At 40.5% G+C, this 21,247-nt stretch overlaps 1 protein-coding gene and 1 long non-coding RNA gene across 3 annotated transcripts in view; one reads left to right on the top strand and one right to left on the bottom strand.

Moving 5' to 3' along the window:
- The window catches only part of SEC24D (SEC24 homolog D, COPII coat complex component), a 95,482-nt gene extending 79,212 nt beyond the window's left edge, over window positions 1-16,270 (top strand). Inside the window, exons 14-23 of one of the 2 annotated variants that reach the window (XM_045514985.2) lie at window positions 2,163-2,279; window positions 3,044-3,214; window positions 4,232-4,328; window positions 4,456-4,601; window positions 5,524-5,662; window positions 6,418-6,536; window positions 11,337-11,516; window positions 11,694-11,885; window positions 13,831-13,920; window positions 15,452-16,270. In XM_045514985.2, the coding sequence (XP_045370941.2) occupies window positions 2,163-2,279; window positions 3,044-3,214; window positions 4,232-4,328; window positions 4,456-4,601; window positions 5,524-5,662; window positions 6,418-6,536; window positions 11,337-11,516; window positions 11,694-11,885; window positions 13,831-13,920; window positions 15,452-15,592 (1,392 nt within the window). In that variant the 3' untranslated portion in view covers window positions 15,593-16,270. The remainder of the gene's footprint in view (window positions 1-2,162; window positions 2,280-3,043; window positions 3,215-4,231; window positions 4,329-4,455; window positions 4,602-5,523; window positions 5,663-6,417; window positions 6,537-11,336; window positions 11,517-11,693; window positions 11,886-13,830; window positions 13,921-15,451) is intronic. The other variant, XM_045514986.2, reaches the window with a different exon arrangement.
- Window positions 330-928, bottom strand: LOC141573461 (uncharacterized). Its single transcript, XR_012499212.1, has 2 exons — window positions 832-928; window positions 330-641 (listed from the first exon to the last, which is right to left on the bottom strand). It is a non-coding gene; the product is annotated as an uncharacterized LOC141573461 (long non-coding RNA).
- Window positions 16,271-21,247: the final 4,977 nt, after the last annotated feature.

The following is a 21,247-nucleotide window of genomic DNA, read 5'->3' on the forward strand; positions in this document are numbered from 1 at the left end:
TCATGTATGTTTAATTATAATTAAACCGTATACTGGGTCACTGAATTCTCCCAACAATATTTTATGTCGTTACTGTTTTTCCTGTGTTATGTAACTAGGTAACTGGGGGTGAGAGAAGGTAAATAATTTGCCCGGTGTCACTCAGCTAATACAGCGGCTGGGGTTCTGGACCCTGCAGATGGGGACCAGGGCTCGTGCTCATAACTCCTGTGGCATAAAATCACAGTATTTCCATGAGTAGAGACTATCTAGATGGAGAGAGGAACTTTCGATCGTGAATTCCTTAGGGGAGTTGGGTAGGCGAGGCAAGAAAAGTCAGGGAGAAGATAGACTTTAAAAAAAAGTTTTATACCTTCTCCTACTTGAATTAAAACAAACAAAAAGTACTTTTACAATAGTCAAAGTGCTAGAAAAGAAAAAAAAGAATTTCAAAAAATTTAACACATTATTATCAACATTACTGTACCTTGTGCTTGGATTTGCGTTGGAACTACTGTCTTTATTGGGGAAAGCGCGGACAGTGTCTTTCTCCTGTGCAGTGTTACATCCAGGGTGGGTCCCGGCTTCACTCCGCCTTGCCTTGCTTCTTACTAGTGCTGCATCTGTCCGTCATTTCAGTGGGAGACTCACGCAGCCCACTCCTGGCCACACAGCAAAGACAAGACAGGGCACAGGTTATATCCCCTTCCCAGTGTGTCAGCAGAGACCCCGCCACTGGGCCCCACTCCACAAAGCATGTCAGAATGTCACCCAGTGAGACACATCAGGGCAGAGCGACCCTTGAATTCTCTTCCTTGGCTTTTTAAGGAAGTTACTCACAAACCCAAGTACCTTATTATTAGCAAACAGCTTCACAACACATCCTGCAGCTGCTGCAGGCACACCAGTGTCGGCCACTGACCCAGTCTTTGCAAACAGCAGCTCCAGGCCGAGGAAGGGGAGAGGTGGGTTCCAGGCAGAGGGAACACGTGGTAAAAACAAGAAGCTTGTGTGGTGGAAACTTCCAGTGCGGAGGATGGCAGGGGCGAGGAAACGTTGGATGTTAGACTGGAAAGAAATTCAGACTGAACTTCAAAGGGCCTTGAAAATGTTTTCTACAGGCTGTGTGACCTGGGGCAGATTGGACGAGCCTCAGTGTTTCCTATCCTTAACTTACAGGCCATAATACCCCCTTCACCAGGCTGTGACTGTTAAGTAAGAAACGTGTTAGAGGCCCGGCACGGAGATGCACACAGTGAATGTTGGTAGCAACTCATCTCACTGGTTCCCAGCCTTCCAGCTCCCACGCAGATAAAGGAATGTGGACTTTGTCCTGTGACGGGAAGCCATCAGGAGTCTTAAGGAGAAAAGCCCTGTATGTGATCAGAACAGAGGCCTTTCTTTCAAAGACCGTGCTCTGGCAGCCATGTGCCCGGGGGCGGGAGGGCGGTTGGAGGAAGGCAAGACTGGGGGAGGGGAGCGATAGAATATATTGAATCACCTAATTTCAGTCAATTTTGCTTGGGAGGTTACTTCCTAGCTCCTTAAATAAGATTTCAAATATTTTTTAATGCTGATTTGACTCTTGGAGCCTTCTTGGTCTTTCTGTTGCTTCCCAGGGACTACAGGTGTACAGTGTAATCTTGATCCCACATTTTTTTCCTTTTGTCACCTTGCCCGATAGCTGGTTCCCTGTGTCTGCTGTTGCCACAACACCACTGCATTCTTGTGCTCTCTTCCTTGAAATACCACTTCAGGTTTAATCTATATTTATGAACGGTTTCAAAGAAGAGCTTCTGTTGCCTCCTGAGCCTGAGAATCCTGTCATTTACTTTGGCATCGTAGGAGTCACCTAGTCCTATATTGTTGGCTAAACAAGAAAGTATTTTTACCTTGGCACATCATTTTAATAGGTTTTTAAAACATCATGGTATAGAGACCGACATTTAAATATTGGCTTTTTCGTTTACAACTTGTGTGACTTTAGGCAAATCATGTATCCTCTCAGAGCCTCAGTTTCCTGATCTATGTAAGGCACAAGGCTGTTGTGAGGATTAAATGAGATGTATACAGTGCTTGGCTCATGGAAAGTACTAATAGTTTATATATCTGAATCCCTTAAAATAAAACTTTTCCATCCAAGACTCATTTTTTAGATTAATTATTATCCTTATTTTTTTAAGGCAGCAGACTGTCCTGGGAAACTGTTCATCTTCCATTCCTCCCTGCCAACTGCAGAAGCACCAGGGAAGCTCAAAAACAGAGATGATAAAAAACTGATTAACACGGACAAAGAGAAGGTATCTGTGAATGATCGCCCTTTGAAGTGTCTGTATGTCAGTTCTTAAAAGGGAGTGAAGAGAGAGGGAACGTGTGCTTTGTATAGGAAAAGGGGAGAGGTTAAATGTAATGTATAAATCCAGGACGTTGTATGTTGCAGAGAGAATGTGAAGTGCAATTAATTTAAGAAATTGTCTGTTCTACAAGACCTGATGTCGGGAATATACCTGCATTAAGATAAGGTCTCAACCTTTTTTCACATACGATCTGTGTGAGAGACTGAGAGATAAGGCTATTCCAGACACGGGAGAAATGGGGGAAATGCAAACGGAAGATCAGGATAGAGGGAGAACGTGGGGGCTGCACACGACAGCACTCCTGAGCTATCAAGTAGAGGTGGCTGGTGCTCAAAATCCGCTTTGCTCCAGCCTGTGGGCAGTGTAGACATGGGGACAAGTCAGTGGGAAGGATGACCCATGAGGTGGCAAGGTGCCTCATCTCGGTCTGTGAGGGGGAGAGCACTGCCGGCTTCACTAGAGTTGTCGGAGGTCACACACAGTTGGGCACACGTTTCACATGGCACATGCCAGGCACACACGCGGTCTTAGGCAGTGGCCGCCGCACTGATGATACCACAGCTCATTCAGTCACCCCGGGCCACTTAACTGGAAAAAAAGAATTTTTTCCATTAAAAAAAATTCAGTAAGAATCCAGTAGAAATGAAAAACCGAAACCAGAAACATGATGCGGTTTTCTTTCTCCTTGGGTGCATCATTGTCTCCAGATCCTCTTCCAGCCCCAGACAAATGTCTACGACTCGCTGGCCAAGGACTGCGTGGCCCATGGCTGCTGTGTGACGCTCTTCCTCTTCCCCAGTCAGTATGTGGATGTGGCCTCGCTGGGGCTCGTGCCTCAGCTCACTGGAGGGACCCTCTACAAATACAACAACTTCCAGGTAAATGCCAGCACTTTGCTGGCCTCCTTTTTCTGCTGCCGGTTTACTTTGGGTGCTTAGATTGTAGGTTGAGAAAGCTGTGCCCCCTTGTGGGCAGCTGACAGGTGTAAACTCTAGAGGTGACGGAAACGGGTGTACAGGTGATTATGTAACTGCTTTCCTCTCCCTCAGTGTCTGGCAACAGACTGAGCTTGTTCAGCCACAGAGTTGAATGTCAATGTTAGCTTCCATGTTGGAGGGAAAATTTATTTTATGTAAAATTTTTACATTTTTTATTACATATCTTAAGATACTGTTTTTAAAAGTGACCACATACTTGTTTTAACTTGTTATGATTTGGGGGCCAGTTCATTCTACCCTCTCTTCCAAGCCTGAACTGAGAGACAGAGTCAAGAGATGATCAGAATGTCAGCACCGTAATGGTCTGCAGGCAAGTGGGCTTGCTAGACTTCACCCCTCAGTGAGACAGACTCACACCCCGAGGCATAAAGTGGGCACAGCTACAGGCTTCGCCTGTGGACACCTGTCCCTTGCAAGCTACCGTACTGAGGGCCAGGAAGTGTGTGGTCCTGCAGGCAGCCTGCCTCCCCAGAGAGAGGATGCAGAAGAGGCTGAGCTATGTGCACCTGGATCCTGTTCCCACACTTACACAGCAGATAAGTCACCTGCCATCACCGGAGGGGAAGGTGTTGGGGCGAGGGGAGCCTCTAAGATATGTACCTCCACGTGGAAACATGGAGTGTTCCCCCAACATAAATGACAAATGTTAATCATCTATTTTTATTTCTCATCAATACAAAAAAAATCACTGAGCTACATATTTACCCTGTAAACCAGCTAAGGGACTTGATAAGACCAAAGATTACAAATGAAATCACATTGAAAAGGCTTTACGAACCCTAAGATTTCTGGATAAAGTGGGTTTTAATCGAGTTTTTTTTTTTTTTTTAAATAAGAATTCTTATTTTAAGTATTTTACTGCCACCTGGTGGACAGTGACCATACTTTATTTTTCAGGTGCACTTGGACAGTCAACAATTTTTGAATGACCTCAGAAATGATATTGAGAAGAAAATAGGATTTGATGCTATTATGAGAGTTCGTACCAGCACAGGTACTATTCCTTTGTACTGTTTTTAGGTCTTTATTGGTCATTTGTTTCCTCTTCAAACTAGTAACAGGCCAACAAAGAAAACAGCAGTAAGATGAGAAGCCAAATTTCCCTTTTTCCTCATCCTTAGGTTTCAGAGCCACTGATTTCTTTGGTGGCATTTACATGAACAACACCACTGATGTAGAGATGGCAGCCATCGACTGTGACAAGGCTGTGACTGTGGAGTTCAAGCACGATGACAAACTCAGTGAAGACAGTGGAGCCTTAATCCAGGTGATTTAAAATGTTTTTGCTTTGTTACTGACAGTGGTAAGTGGGGAGACTCAAATACCGTGAACTATGTTAGTCTCTCTGTTAAGAAATTCAACTCTATTTCTCCAAAGGCAGAAGTCACTAGATTAGAGTGCTCTGATTCATATGCTGTTTATGTGAAGGAATGATGGTTTTGTGTTTGCACGAGGGCCCCGCCGACTTGAGGTCAGGATGGCAGGTGTCAGCGCACTGGCTGCCGGCCCCCTCAGTTCTCTCACGCTCCAGGACCCACTCGCTCCCTCCTTTGCTGCGCTCCTGCCAGACGCCAGACACTGTGCTGAGCACATGTTGTCATGTCACAAGCAAGTATCAATAGGAGTTGGCTTGGTAGTAAATGAAATTTAGAAGCCATGGAGGCTTAGAATTAAAACAGGAGAAATTCTAACAGTCATAGTTTTCAGACAAGAGCATCGTCACCTCCTCCAGGGAGAGAGGCTGCCATCAAGTTAAAGAAGAACTCTAACGTGCACTCCTGAAACGGATACATGTATCATTTGTATAAAAATCGAGTGCATCACCAAAGCTAGTTGTCTGTTTTTAAGCAAAGTGAGCCTTGAGCAGGACTATGAGAACATGCAGGTATTATTTCTGAACCTGAATCCCTGACAGTGAAATCTGAGATGGGAAATGTAGTCTAGTTGTGGAAGTGCAAACAGATCTTTGACGTGAAGAACTGTGTTTAAACGAGTGAAATGCTACATGGAAACCCAGTGTATTCCTCCCTCATGTGTTGTTGTTCAATCCTTAGCAAAAATGGAAAAAATTTTGCAGGCCAAGTTTAGAGGTCTTTTAGCTGCACGCGCCGTTCTGTAAACAGAAGTCAGGCTAGCTTGGGTGAATGTGCTAACCAGAACAACACGCGCGCTCGCTGTTGCCCCCGCAGTGTGCTGTGCTCTACACGACCGTCAGTGGTCAGAGGAGACTTCGGATTCACAACCTGGGCTTGAACTGCAGCTCCCAGTTAGCTGATCTCTACAAGAGCTGTGAGACAGATGCCCTGATCAACTTCTTCGCCAAGTCAGGTAACGCTTCGCTAATCCTGTGCTGCAGGGGACCTTGCCTGGTAATTCAGGCGAGCCCTGTTGGCTGCAGCCTTTTGATGGGTAAATTCACAATTCATAAAAGCAAACAGCGAAGGAGAGTGGTCAGCATCTCTACCTCTAGACGAATAAGGAGAGAACGGAGTCTGGCCCATGCCATCCAGTTTTGTTTAAAGTTTCCTTCCCAGGGAGCTGAGCTGAAACTGAGGAAGATGATACTCAGACCCATGGTGGCGTGTGAGCCTGCCCTCTGGCACGCGGGGATAATGGAAGAAGTGAGACTGACCTCACTCATCCATTCCAAGAGAATTAGGTAATGGTAGGGGCCCGAGGTAGTTTTCTGGCTCCTTCTCCCCCCTTGCCCCAAACCCCAGTTGAAATTCTACACTAAGATTTAGAAGAAAGAACAATCCAGCTGATAGGAATTCAGAACATTTGAAGATGGAAGACTGGTCTTTCTTTTCTCTGCGTGTAGAGTTCTGTTGCTAATACTCTGAGAAAAAATCAGGACCAGTTAACCTGCCTTTTGTTATAGGTACGTGTTGTTCTCCATTGGCCTGATCATCATACTTAGTCAAGAGGAGAGCATTAGCAAATGACTTGAACATTTTTAAGTGCTGTTATTCCCTGCTGAGTGGTCTCAAGATAATAGCAATTTTTGTTCTTCTTTAGTATTATAAAAATAATCAATTTCTGAGCTAAACTTTGATGCCCTTTTCATTGTTTTGTGCAAATAGCTTTTAAAGCAGTTTTACACCAGCCCTTGAAGGTCATTCGGGAAATTTTAGTTAATCAGACTGCCCACATGTTGGCCTGTTACCGGAAGAATTGTGCAAATCCACCTGCAGCAAGCCAGGTAAGCCACCTGCTGTCCTCAGGTGCTAAAGTGTTACCAACGACTTCTGTTCACTCAGCATCCTGCTCGTAAAGGCTTATCATGTTCCAGGCACTTAAATGCTGTGCAGTAAACCATATAACCAAGAAGACTGACAATGCCATTTGGGGGGACTGTGGTATTTTTACAGCTAACGTTAAAAAACTTACTGGCTTTACAAGATGCATGAACCCAAAAAATATGTGTGCAGATTAGGTTGACAGCCACTACATTATGTATAAACAAAAGAATGTTATAGGTAAGAAATGTTAATATAAATGGGATTCTCTCTTGCATACAGAGATGGATATTACATTGTGAAATGTGGATGGGTTAAGTACCTTTTGGACGTATTAACAAAGCTGACATGCGCTAATGGCAGTAATGGCTTCTTGATCTCTTACAAACATAAATACAGTTTATAAATTTCACAGTTCTTTTTATTTAAAAATTAATAATAGGTATGAAGAGTTTTGAAAGAACTAGTAATTTGTAATAATTTGAAATTTTAGAAGATCCTTCAGATAAGCCTGTCTCTTGTAAAAACAAAAGAGTAGAACTTCTTATGCACATTCATTTTGCACCTGTCCTTTTTCATATTCTTCCGTATGTGAATTAAGATGCCATTTTTCATAGTTGTGTGTTGAATATCCGAGTATAGAATTTGAATTAAAAAGAAGACAGTGAAGAACATACGGGAAAACGTTCTGGTTTTAACTCCTGGTTGATAGTGAGTGCTGAAAGGACACCAGAAACCCCACCCAGGGCAACCCTGCAGAAGCAGCGGTGGTGCAGATACATCTGGGGCCAAATTCATAATCAGAGTGAAGAAGGAAATGAAAACAAATACAGATAGTTAGTTAGCTTGGACTTGACACAAAAATTCCTTTCTGTGCTGTCCAGAGTGATTAAAGCAGCATCCATTCTTTCATCTCCTGTTGATAATCACAGGAGCAACTCTCGAATCTGTATGTCAGTCCTCTTTATTACTCAGAGGAGTTGCCAGTTTGGGGAACTCCGGTATCAGTCCTACTTCAGAGCATGCGTGTTTAATTTCCACAGAGCCCACCAGGTGCAGCTGGACCTAAGCCCTGATCACTTCATACCCCAGTTTTGCTATTTGTTTTTGAGCTCTGGAAACATGACTGTCTCTGGAGTAGCTCACACTTCAGAAGGATTCTTTGAAGAAGAACAGGTACAGTTAGTGTCCTCTCAGGAAGTTTATTTGCTAACCTTTAAACAATTGACTTCAAAAACCTTAAGTTAAAAACAAATCTATTGCCTATTTAAGGAAAGAAATAAAATTTGTTGGTTCCTCCTGGTTTAAAATTAAAAGCTTTGCCTTACTACTAGGTCCTCTGTTTCCACAGTTTAATTATTTCTGGAGTAACAATGTTATGATGCCAATATTTTTCTCAAAAAAGTTGATAAAGATTATTCCTGTTCTTTTGGAGATTTTTCTTTCTCCTCTAGCACATTTCAAGTGTACGTTTAACTTAGGTCCCCTTGGACTATCCATCATGGAGTGGGGAAAATGTAAATAAAACTGTTAGCAACTATATTAAAATATACCATTATTTAAAAATATAATGGTTAGACTTGGAGTTCTCTTTAGAGAATGTAAATTCAGAGAATTCAGATTTGGTGGCCTTCCATAGTTTACTTGCAAGAAGTAATTTCTGTAGAGAGATTCATCAAGGAATTCCACCCTTTTACCATGGACCCCGAAGCTTCCTGGATCCAAGCAAGACTGTTAAGGAGCTTTACGCTCAGATTATATGTTACTGGACCTCAGCAGACCTGCTTTTCCTTAGGGTGCAAAATTTAAGGAGGCATCCACTCTGGGGGCCATGGATGGATGCTGGGTTAAGACACATAACCAAAAACAGCATGAAAACAATTTTTTAAGCTTACATAAGCAACATAATTTCTTTTTTAAATTAAATCTAACAACTCACTGTTCTGAACTTAAATATGTTGCATCATGTGGAAGTACACCGACTTCAAAAGGCAAGTCGATGACCTTAACTGCAGTGGTTTTTTTTTTTCATTACCACATCTATTACTTCAAAACCCCAAAGAAGAGACAGATTCTGCAAATTCAGTCAAACTGGATTCATATGAATTTCCACTCCCTCCTCACTCACACCTTTTCTCCCCTAGAATAATACCGTTATTTATGGAGTGGATCAGGGAGGTGGGGAAAGATTTTAAGTAGTCATCTGTTGCCACCATTTTCTTCCCCACCTCAAAAACACGGACTGATACCGTCTTTCACTTCATTTTTCTTTTTTACCATAAATTTTCCTTCTTACTTCCTCTGTTTCCTTTCCTCTGCCTCCATAATCCAGTCACCTCTCATCAGACTTAATAGTCCTGATACTGTTACCAGGAACCAAGCTCATCTTTTTGTGGTATTTAGGACAACAGATTTCTAAACTGTATTAATATGACCTGATTAATGAGAAGCCACCAGTGACTTGCAAGATATTAAAAAACTGCATGACCATGCTTCTGTACGGGAGTCTAAGAACATTCTTAATCCATAACATGTAAGATGCCTAACTGGTAATTAGCCCAGAAATAGCACTGAGGCCGCATGGTTCTGGAATATGACAATGATCTGTGTCCTCCATCTCTGGGTCTTAATTTTCCTCGGCTGAAAACATAATCCACTACCAAATGTCAAACAAAAGTGCTTTCTGCTAAATAAGTCAGAGAGAGACAAATACCATATGATTTCACCTGTATGTGGAATCTGAAAAACAAACAAACCCCCAAAAGCTCATAGATACTGAGAGCAGATTGGTGGACCCCATAGGCATGAAGGGGGTGGGGAGTGGGCAAAAAGGGGCTCAGAAGGTACAAACTTCCAGTTATAAAATAAGTCACGGAGATGGACGGCATGGCAACTCTAGTTAATAATATTATCTTGCATATTTGAAAGTTGCTAAGAGAATAAATATTAAAAGTTCTTATCAGAGAAAAAACATCCTGTAACAGTATGATGACAGATGTTAACTTGATTTATTGTGGTGATCATTTTGCAACATATAAAAACATTGAATTATTATGCTGTATACCTGAAACTAGTGAAACCTAATGTTGAACATTGATTATACCTCAATTAAAAAAAAATAAGAATGCTAAAAAAAAAAAAATAAGAACTTTATGCTAGAGGAAAAATCACAAGAAGACAAGAAAGTGTCCTACTCACATGAGGAAACATGCATTTATGTAAGTCTTTGGTTCTTTGAAAGGAGAGAAAAGTTGAGAGGGAAAACAAACTGCAAAGTAGAATTGCTCTGAAATATTTTTGCCTGAGCTAGTTAGTTCTGTCTCACCCATTTCTTACTTAGTGGATCATGAGAAGACACCTGAAAGGGATTTTAGTTGAGGAACAAACCCTAACAGAGCCTTGAGGGAATGTTTCTTTCAGTGTGGATTCTGGTCAGTGTATATTCTTTTTCATCATTAAGATAGCTAAAAAGAAATCAGGAATTTATAGACCAGATATTTCTATTTGCAAATTATCATTACCTCCTATATATATATTTCTTCTGGATACTTCCTTGTCCATTGATTTGCTGTTAAATGGAAGTGACACTCAGACCAGTCAGTCTTGACTCTTAGCCACATTTATGTAACTGAGTTGAGAAGCAGTTTAAACACACAGGCAAATTATTTGTAATTTCTTTTAACCCATCCAGTTGTTTCTAGAATTGCTGCGTAGTGTTATTATTTGTAGCATCACATTATGGTATGTACTTTGAAGCGGTGAGCACGAAGTCAGAATGAGGTCAGGTGAGCTAAAGTGAGGATGGAGAGGAGGGTACAGGTGGATTATAAAGACAGAATAGAAAGAAGTCATTCACTCATTGAAGGTGAAGCAACAGTGACGTTAGGGTTCATCTGGTAGTTCTAGTATCTAAAATAGGAAACACAGAGGAAGAACATGTTTGTGGATTGTAGGAGTTTGATTTTTTCCTGTTATCATTCAGTAGTGACACACCTAATGAATTCCCGAAGCATCTCCTGTTTTAGTTTCTCTCTCTCGTATTGCAATTTCCTTATTATAGTTTACCTATTTATATGTCTGTTATCCCCAGTGGGTGTTAGACATCTTGTGACGTGGACCATGCCTCACTCCTCTGTAGCATGTTGATACTTTGCTTGGAACCTGACATGTGGCACTCGTTCAGTGTGTGACGAGTCTGTGCGAGTTTAAGATGCACAAGGCACAAAAAGGAAGTGCTATCTTGTGGGCAGCTGGAAATGCTGTTCTTGAACTCCAGTTATTTCCTAACCTGTGTTACCAACTTCTACTGCTTATTTATTTCATTTTTATTTAGTAAATATATATATGATGCTATGTGCCAGGCATTATTTATGAGTGCTTCACAAATTGAAAATCATTTAATTCTCGTAACAACCCCATGATTAGGAAGTAGAGGTGCTTCTCTTTTCCTCAGCAGAGAAAGAGGGCAAGTGACTTGCCAGGGTCACACATCTGGTAGGTGGCAGCGCTTGGGCAGCCTGGGCAGGGGTTGCGCTGGTGATGCCGATGCCAAGCTGCTGGGGCACCAGATAAAACAAAACCACTGCCGTCCTCTGAACGTCTACTCTGGGCCAGGTTCTGCACTCTGTGTGCTTTGCAGGGGTTACCATTTAGTCCTCTCCACAACCACAAAAGCAAATGTGGCTTCTATTTTACAGGTAAAGTGCAGCGGGTCTTAATTCTCAGTAAAAACCAATCATCTGAAACAAATGTCTCTCTCTCAGCTTATTTTACCAGATTCCATGAAAGTACTGCCGGTGTACATGAACTGTTTGTTAAAAAACTGCGTGCTGCTCGGCCGACCAGAGCTCTCGACGGACGAGCGGGCGTATCAGCGGCAGCTGGTCATGACCATGGGCGTGGCCGACTCGCAGCTCTTCTTCTACCCGCAGCTGCTGCCCCTAGTAAGCGCGCGGCGGCGGCGCACTGCCGGGAGGGAATCGTACTTTGCCCTTACTTAGTAGATCATGAGACGAGAACTACGGTAAAAGGTTGAAGTTGAGGAACAAATACTAACAGGGGAGGGAGGGAAGGAAGGAAAGGATGGGTGGATATTCTGACTCTTGCCTCTCCCTGCACAGCACACGTTAGATGTCAAAAGTACAAAGTTACCTGTTGCTGTTCGTTGCTCTGAGACCTGTCTTTCAGAAGAAGGAATATTCCTGTTGGCTAATGGGCTAAACATGTTCTTATGGTTGGGAGTAAGCAGCCCACCAGAACTGATCCAAGGAATTTTTAATGTGCCGTCTTTCGCACATGTCAACACAGATATGGTAAGTTTATTTTTTGCTTATTTTGTGGTGATACACTTCTTAAATGTTTTTGTTCATGTGCAGCTATGTATCACAAAGAAAAAACAAGGTATAGTTCTATATATGAGAGAATTTCATGTTTCATACACGTTTAGCTACAGACGTCAGTTTAATTAATCACAAAGTAATAATCCCACAAAAACAGATTATGTGCCCCTCTGTTTCAGTTATTACAAAAGAGCTTGTAGGTTTGATGTGGAACAAATGACTTTATTTTTAAAGTATATTAGGAAAAACCAACAATTATAATTTGCTTGAGAGTCAACACTGATTGCATGCCTTACTTGCAGACCACTGTTGTGTGAGCACCATCGCTATGATGGTTGTTGTCTTATTCTGCTTGACAGTGGAGTCCTTATGAATTAACACGTAGAACTCAGCAGATGGTATGTTCCCTGAGTCCTTATTTGGGCAAGATGGCTTAAGGCTAGTTCATCCCTGAATTTCTGTTATGAAGGTAGACACACAGCATCTTGGAGGAGGGGGTAGGATTAAAATTTCAGGCTAAATAGACAGGTGGTCAGTTTAGAGAGCTGCATGTCCATTATGAATGTCAAAAAAATGTCTAAAGGAATTAGAGGAATCCATATCCCATTAAGATATTAAGAGAGAAGATACCATTCAAAGACCAGTTTTAAGATGATGAAGAGAGAAACAGTAAGATGTCTGTATGTTGAAATTAAGGAATGATACAGGTTTTTAAAAATTAATTAAAATTCAGTGGCCAAAGACCTATGAGCCTGACGAATGTTTATTAAGGAAGCCTCTTATTTCACAGGGTATTTATCAAAGTAAGTGTCACATGTGTATTTGCTGAGTTGAAATAGCCGAAGTCTGTCCCCTACGGAGCAGCAGTAGGCTGCTGGGGGGTGTGCTTGCGTCCAGCGCACCTCTTCCCAGCCTTCTTCAAAAACCAAAAGGAAAAACCAAATGTTGCTTTCTTTTTAGAGGGAGCTGGCACTTTGAGACACATGTATACTATATATACTATATATATACTATATACTATATATAGTATAGTTTTTTATTTTTAATAAAAAGGTCTTTAATATTCTTAATGTCAAAGAATACACATGGAGTGTATTTAGTAGAGTGACTAAAAATTATTAATTTTCTGCCTTTATTTATTTATATTTTTTACTTACAACTTATGTGAAAATCTTGGCTGTGATCTTTTTCTGAGACTTGTGACTTTGTGGTAAAATGTTCTAACTCACTTTCTCGATGGCTAACTCACAGATGATGTATTAACTCTTGGGATCTTCTTGCTTAGAAGTAAACATTAGCTTTTTACTGTCTTAATGAAAGAAATCTAAGTCCAGATTTCTCTCATCCCCAGAGGCCATATGCAGCTGGGTAGTTATCTTTTGTACACAGTTAACCAGCTTTCAGGGAAATCTAAGAGGCCACATGCCCTTTGAGAAATCAGTGTTTGGTAGTTTGTTTTAGTGTTGAAACAGTGGTACTTGGATGGCATTTTCCAAATGTGGTCATGCCTCAGGGTCCTACAACTGATCCACTGCAGGAATAAAGTGTATCTTTTTCTCACAGAAGGAAATAGCCATTTTGCAAAGGGATTAAAATCATGGTGAATGGGCCAAAAACATCCTTTGCAAAAAAGATACACCCTTTGGATCATTTCAGTGATAGACATATGTCAAATTCCAGGGAAAGATTTTTATTTTCAAAAGACAGGAAGTTCACTGGTAGAAATGGCATGCTGGTAAGTAAGAATAATTTTTAGTATATTTTTTCACATTTTTGGTTTTTAGGTAGATGAACTAAGTCAATAGTTGAGTATAATGGTTTAGAAGGATGCTTTTGAACTTTAACATTCTAATAATCTCATTCTATCTAAATGTTATAAATTATACTGAAACTTAAACTTTGATTTTCTTAAATGTAGACATTACTGCCTGAGGTGGGAAACCCATACTCTCAAACACTCAGAATGATAATGGGTATTATCCAACAAAAGAGGCCATATTCAATGAAGGTAAGAATGAGATTTTATTTTTTCTTTCAAGTTTTTTTTTCTAATTTCATTGCAAACTTTTAAAATGCATGTCCTGTATTTTTCTAACATGATCTTTGGTAGAAAACTCACATGAACCTCTACGTGTATCGACCTACTTATTAATCACAAACATAATAACCAGCTATCACCATAGTTATCTTACTAAGTATTAACTTAGTAGCAATTGATAGTAGCAGGCTTTGAAATGACTTTTCCTTCAGTGTTTAAAATTAATTATAGAAGTATCAGATCATCATTTATATTTGATTTTTACGGCTTTTGATTATTTCTGAAAAGTTTTGTTATCCTAGTCATTCTAAACCTTCTAAGCCTATTTCAAGTTTGAGTAAAAGAATTTAAAACGTCTGTAACTTAGGAAAATTATGCCTTGTTGCTAAGCCCCAAGTACTCACCTCTGACTTCCATCTCGAGCTCAATATTCGGATTTCCTGGACTTTGGAATGTGCAGGGAACAGTGGTCTTTTCTGTGCTACTTTCTGCAGAGGAATAGGACACTCACCTGGAGGCAGGCCTCTACAAGAGCCAGGGTATTACAGGGCCTTTTTCCCCCTGAAACATAATATGATGTCAGTCTAAAGCAGCATTCTTTACTGTGAAAATACTCATGCATGCAAATACCAACTTTAGTAGAGCTTAGGAAAATTGAATAAAGAGCTTTATAATCTCTAGGACATCTGAGTGAACATGAAACCTTTCCAGACCTGTTTTATACCACTACTTGGATTCAGTTTTAGGGCAAGACCTAGAGATGGCAGAGAAGGCTCAGACATGCTCCTCACACAACACTCTCTGAACACCCTGGAGACATGTAATGAACTCTTAAGAGTCTCATGAAACACAAAGTGAAGGCCACTGGTATTCAGAATGCACAGCCAGGGTGACAAAACTCTGTCCCAGCTGCAGCAACTGCATCTCCATTTACAGAGAAGGTCACACTAAACATGGAGTTCATCCTTTGCTCAGTAGCCCCTCCTTCCAGGAAAAAAACAAAACAACCTTCCTCTCCTCTGCTTTCTGCTGCCTGCTCCCATAACCCCGTAACAAGGGCATGTCAGCTTTGGTTATTAAAACATGTAAGCTCCAAGTATGTATGATATGTAAATAAAATATAAGCAGTTGTATAATAAAAGAATTTCAGGTTGATTGACATGTTCAGGGTATCAGCTGTATAAAGAATATGAAAATCTATTCTCCCCCCCTCCACTCAGCATACGGTACAGGATTACCTCTACCACCATCTCTACCATCCCCGCCTCCCTCCACTGTGGATAACAGGAATATTCCCATCCTCCTCCAAGGCCTCCCCATCCCCTTCTCCCACCTCCCTGTCAGTGCCTGCCTCCCTCCACTGTGGATAACAGGAACTTTCCCATCATCCTCCAAGGCCTAACACAGTAGACATTCTGTAAGTTTGGGGAAATTGAAGCATAAAAATTGAGGCACATTCGGAAAATGGTTATGACCGTGGCTATAACCTTGTTTTTTCTAGCTCACTATAATAAAGCAGCGAGAACAGCCAGAAATGGTTTTCCGACAGCTCCTGGTCGAAGACAAAGGACTTTATGGAGGCTCATCTCATGTGGATTTCCTTTACTATATTCACAAGGAGATCTGTCAGCTGCTTAACTAACTGAACCTTCTGGACTGTTGAATCTGCATTTCTAAGGAGATAATCTCCTTCTTGGTGCCTAATTCTCCAGATGCTAATAGGCTACTTTTAATTTCTTGCTCATTTTCAGAATATCTTTCCAAGATGGCATTTAGGACTTCATCTTTGGTGCTCAGGTATAAAGCCAGTGAAGGTACACTTGTACCTTAAAGGGAACAGTCAATTTCTGATTGCACAATTTTTACCTGTTAAAATTGATACACTTTGCATTTCATGGAAGGCATAGTTTACAGAACTTGTAAACATTCTCAATTTTGTGTTAGACATATAAATTATTTTTCAAAATGTATACATTTGGGGTAAACAGTTGTTTTGGTTCTTCTCCCATTTGCAGTGAGGGAAAAAAACCTTAATTTTTACATTGTACTTTTTTTTTTAAAACCATGTAACCCCACTGAACATGTTTTTCAACTTAAGGTTTGCATAGCAGACTTTTAAATAACGTTGGAATCTATTTGGTAGAACAATTTGTGTTCTACATTTTTTTCATAATTGTATATTAAAACTATTTTCCAGTTGTTCTGTCTATAAAAACTGTCTTTATCAATATTCTTAATGGTTCTCTGCACAATTCTGAAGGTTTCTACCTGTATATAATGGAACTTAACCAGTATCAATAAATCACTTCATATGCTCTTAGCCACTAGAATTCATTTTTTTAGGTATTTTGAGATTTTAAAAAGAAATAAGGGTAGTATTTAAAGTGTCTTAGAAAAAGCTGAAAACTATTTTTTTTTTGAGAGTTGGGGATAATAAATAAATCAATCTAAAATATCAGAGACCATATACTCAAAAAAGGCAATTTAAAAGTTCTCCGGTATGTTCTTGTGAGCAAAATAAAAACAGGCTACATGAGACTATTAATGAATATACATAAACCTAGGAGAGTAGTTTTAAGTGGTGTGACAAGTTATCTGTTCTTATTGCTCTCTTCGACTTTGATATCAATGATGTGAATAAATAAAAGCTAAAGTACACTGAATGCATATGATGTCCCAAGAACTGCATTACCTATTTTGTGAACATTTCCACATTTAGTCTTGACAGCAACCCTAATCTTATTATCAGCCCCATTCACACATGAAGAAACAGGCTTGAAGTAGCTAACTACTTTGTCTATGATTATATGGCTAATAAGGTGTATTTTAAAATTTGAAGATAACGTGAAATTGAGTAGAATAACAAATATACTGACAGGATTAAAATCTTCCCACAAGTTAGCCATCTGGCATGATGTTTCAGATTCATCGATTTGGATGAGTTTAACAAGAAATGTAGGATCCTGAACTTGTGTCCAAAAAACAAATGCACATGCAGATGCTTCTTGGAAACAACAGGCATTTTAAAAAGAACTTAGGGGATTAGTCAGTATGAACCTATAGTGGGATGAAAGCGTATATGGTCTCAAGCTACTTTTTACAAGGATAGCCTGTCAAATGTGTCTGGCGATGGTCCCACTTTGAGGTGAGACCACACCTAGAGCAGTTCTAGGCACCAGGCTCTATGTGAGACAGAAGTCCAGAACACACTCCTAATTCACTTGAAGACAATCTAATGAATCAGCTCAGCCAAGATGGCAGAGTAGAAAGACCTTGAGCTCATCTCCTCTCACAGGCACACCAGAGTCACAGCTATTTGCAGAGCAAACATCAATGAAAAAGACTGAAACTTCTAGAAGTAAAGATATAAAGAAGGAACCACAAGTCAGGTAAGAGGGGTAGACTGGAGATATAGTCAAGCCCCATACCCCAAGATGGAAGAATAATTACAATTGCAAAGGTTCTTCCAAAGGAGTGAGAGGTCTGAACCCCACACTGGGCTCCTGCACTGGGAAGATGAGCCCCCCAAGAGCATCTGGCTGTGAAGGCCAGTGGGACTTAGCTTTGAGAGTCTCAGGGGGTAGGGGAGAACCTACCTGCTGATCCTGGAGAGTCTCCCTGAGAGACAGGAGGTAACTGCAGCTCACCCTGGGGACGCAGACATTAGTGGCAGTCATTTTTAGAAGCTTGCTCTACCACGTAGACTGGTGCTGGCAAGTAGCACTTTGGAACCTTCCCTGTAGCTTATTAGCCCCAGGACCCAGCCCTGCCCTGGCACCCAACAGCCTGTACGCACCAGTGTTGGGACACCTCAGACCAAGCAACTAACTGGGTGGGAACACGGCCCCACCTACCAGCAGACAGGCTCCTTTAAGAGTCCCTAGACATTGCCCTGCCCACCAGAGGGTCTAGGACCTGGTGCCACACACCAGGCACAGGCACTAGACCCGGGATTCCCAGAGCCCTCTAGCCAGAGACTCAGGGACCCAGCTCCACCCACCAATGGACAGGGACCAGTCCCAGAATCCCCTGGGCCCTGGCCCCGGCCCCGGCCTCCAGGGAGACCGCTCTAGCCCAGAAATAAACCCATGAACTTATGGTCAGTTAATCCATGACAAAGGAGGGAAGACTATACAATGGAGAAAAGGTAGTTTCTTCAATAAGTAGTGCTGGGAAAACTGGACAGCTACATGTAAAAGAGTGAAATTACAACATTCTCTAGCACCGTATACAAAAATAAACTCAAAATGGATTAAAGACCTAAATGTAAGACCTAAAATCATAAAACCTAGAAGGCAACATAGGCAGAACACTCTTTAACACAAATCACAGCAATATTTTTTAAGATCTGTCTCTTAAAGCAAAAGAAAAGCAAAAGCAAAAACAAGAGGGACCTAATTAAACTTAAAAGTTTTCACACAGCAAAGGAAGCCATCAACAAAATGAAAAAACAACCTGCTGAATGAGAGAAAATATTTGCAAATGATATGACAGATAAGGGGCTAATATCTAAAATATATAAACATCTGATACAACATCAAAAGAATAAACAACCCAATTAAAAAATGGGTAGAAGACCTGAACATTTTTCCAAAGAAGACATACAGATGGCCAACAGACACATGAAAAGATGCTCAGTATTGCTGATCATCATAGAAATGGAAATTGAAACCACAATAAGGCATCATCTCACACCCACCAGAATGGCTCTCCATCAAAAAGACCACAAATAAATACTGGAGAGGATGTGGAGAAAAGGGAACCCTTGTACACTGTTGGTGGGACTGTAAATTGGTAAAGCCACTGTGGAAAACAGTATGGAGGGTCCTCAAAAAATTAAATAGAACTACCATATGACCCAGCAATTCCACTCCTGGGTATATATCTGGGGAAAAAAAATTACACTAATTCAAAAAGATACACACACCCCAAAGTCCACAGCAGCATTATTTACAATTGCCAAGATATGGAAACAAGTGTCCATCAACAAATAAAGGAAAAATACATGGTGTATATATACAATGGACTACTCAGCCATAAAAAAGAATGAAATTTTGTCATTTGCAACAACATGGATGAACCTGGAGGATTATGCTAAGTGAAGTAAGTCAGAGAAAGCCAAATACTGTATGATATCACTTATATGTAGAAATCTAAAAAAATAAAACCACCACATGGATTTCTATACTAGCTCCACCACTAGCTGTGTGATACAGGTGAGTCAGAAGGCTTTCGGTACCTCAGTTTCCTACTCATTTGTTCCAAGGATTAAGTTAATAAGTGTAAAATGCTAGAACAGTCCCTGGCACACAGTGCCATCCAGTCATCACGGTTCATTGTTGTTACTATTTTATTAGGGTTTTAAATTAAACTTGCTAAGGATCATGAAAACTAGGACTAACCTGACTCCTATATGCCATGAGTATCTTAACTGATAATCTCAAAACCAAGCATCTTTAAATGCTATAGAAGCATCTAGTTAAAAGATAGTTTCAGCAATTAAAATAAACTCATCAATATGAGAAAACTGCAACCCAAGCCGTTTTAAATGTTGAATCAAAACTTCAGTAATATATAAACCAAAGGGAAGAATCTGACTTTTGATTGTTGGAGAACCGTTATCAAAAAATAAGAGTTCACTCATTCAAGAAGTTACATGTTTGAGGGTGTTATTAAATGGTACTAACTCTACTTCCTAGAAATGGAACCTAATGACAGTAGACTGAGAATAATTAGGAATAGTTTATCAGTCTTTTTTTTTTTTTCAAATGTTGTCAGATGGAAACATGTTTCTCTATTAATAAAACGACAGAGTAAAGATCAAAATTCAGATCATGGTCAAAGATAATCTGAAATTGAACTTCACCTCCACTAGGAGGCATTATAGACCGTTGTCTGAAACCTCCCAGAAAGGTTAGTCAGTAGTCTTCCAGAGAAGACAATTCTTTGGGGAGAATTAACTATGTAAATTATAGCTGCTGAAAACACAAGATGTAATACTGAATAATCTCGATAAAAAGGAAAAAAAAAATCTTAGTTGAAAGAGGCAACAGAACCCCCTAGTCATCCTCTCCAGTGGGTGTCTCCTGGCCTCTGCTTAAGAACTAGTGATGGACAGCTTACTACTTCTCAAGCAGTCATTTGTGACCAGTTCTGTTTGTTAGAAAATTATATTAAGCAGACTGTTTTTCTGAAATTTCCCCTTTTTGTGCAAACTCTGTCTTTTGAGGCCACAGGTGAATTCTTCCACTTGATGGCAGTTTTCAGATAGTTCAAAGGCTATCACATATCCTTATGTACCTTGTCCAGGCCAAACTCTCCCAGTTCCCATAGTATGTCCTTACAATCTCCAGAGCCACTGTCATCCAAACTTAAAACATGACAATCCAGTTTTAAGTCACATAAAGAAAAAAGTCAATTTGGGGAAGCAAAGTGACTAGTGTCTAGTTAAAGAACTGGCATTACAATAGTGACTGCAGATCCAGTCTCAAAAATATAAGTTGTGCAAGAATTTTTATAGTGTGCTTTTTATTTTCATGACATTAAAAAAAATTACCAGTTATATACACAAAGCTCTTCTGTCATAGATTTTTCAATTTTAAGACCTTTTACAGAGTAAGACTTTAAGTTAGTGTTCTTCAAATTGAGGTATCCCTTGGTTCCATGAAAAACTGTTTCTTTAAAAATATATTAATGTTTGAAAAATACAGTTTTAGCATAACGCATGGGTTTTAATGCTACCCCACTTAAGGACTTACTATGCCTATTTGGCAAAAAGGCTATTACATTTATGAATTAGGGGGAACTCAGATTCAGCACATTGATATGTATTTGCAAGAGCAAACTCCAGTGTACAAAAAAAAAGTCATGTGTTTAATATCAACCTGATTGAATCTGAATCTGTTTCACAGGAGTGGCAGGGAAGCTTTCCTATCTCTGGTGCACACTAATGACTGATGTCAAAGCCCCATTGTCTCCTGAAGTCCAGGGCTCCTATGCTTCCATACTGTGTGGGGGAAATGCAGGTGTAGTCTGGGGACCAGCACTTTTCTGGGTGCAACACCCAGCTATTTCCTGGTGAGGTCATCTCTCCCTGAGGCAATGTTACCGATCCACAAGCAGTTTTCCCAAGACTCCTGGGTACCACCCTGTGCCCATCATCAAATGTCCTGTCCTCTCCTCACTCTCAGGCAATCTCCTCTCCCTCAGGTCCACTATTACAAATAGGAGGAATGTAGTCTAACTTTTTCCTTAAGCTATTATTAACAAGGTGAAACAGATGGGGTTAAATAATTTG

Source organism: Camelus bactrianus, chromosome 2 (genome assembly GCF_048773025.1).
Source record: "Camelus bactrianus isolate YW-2024 breed Bactrian camel chromosome 2, ASM4877302v1, whole genome shotgun sequence".
In the NCBI taxonomy this organism is placed as follows: domain Eukaryota; kingdom Metazoa; phylum Chordata; class Mammalia; order Artiodactyla; family Camelidae; genus Camelus; species Camelus bactrianus.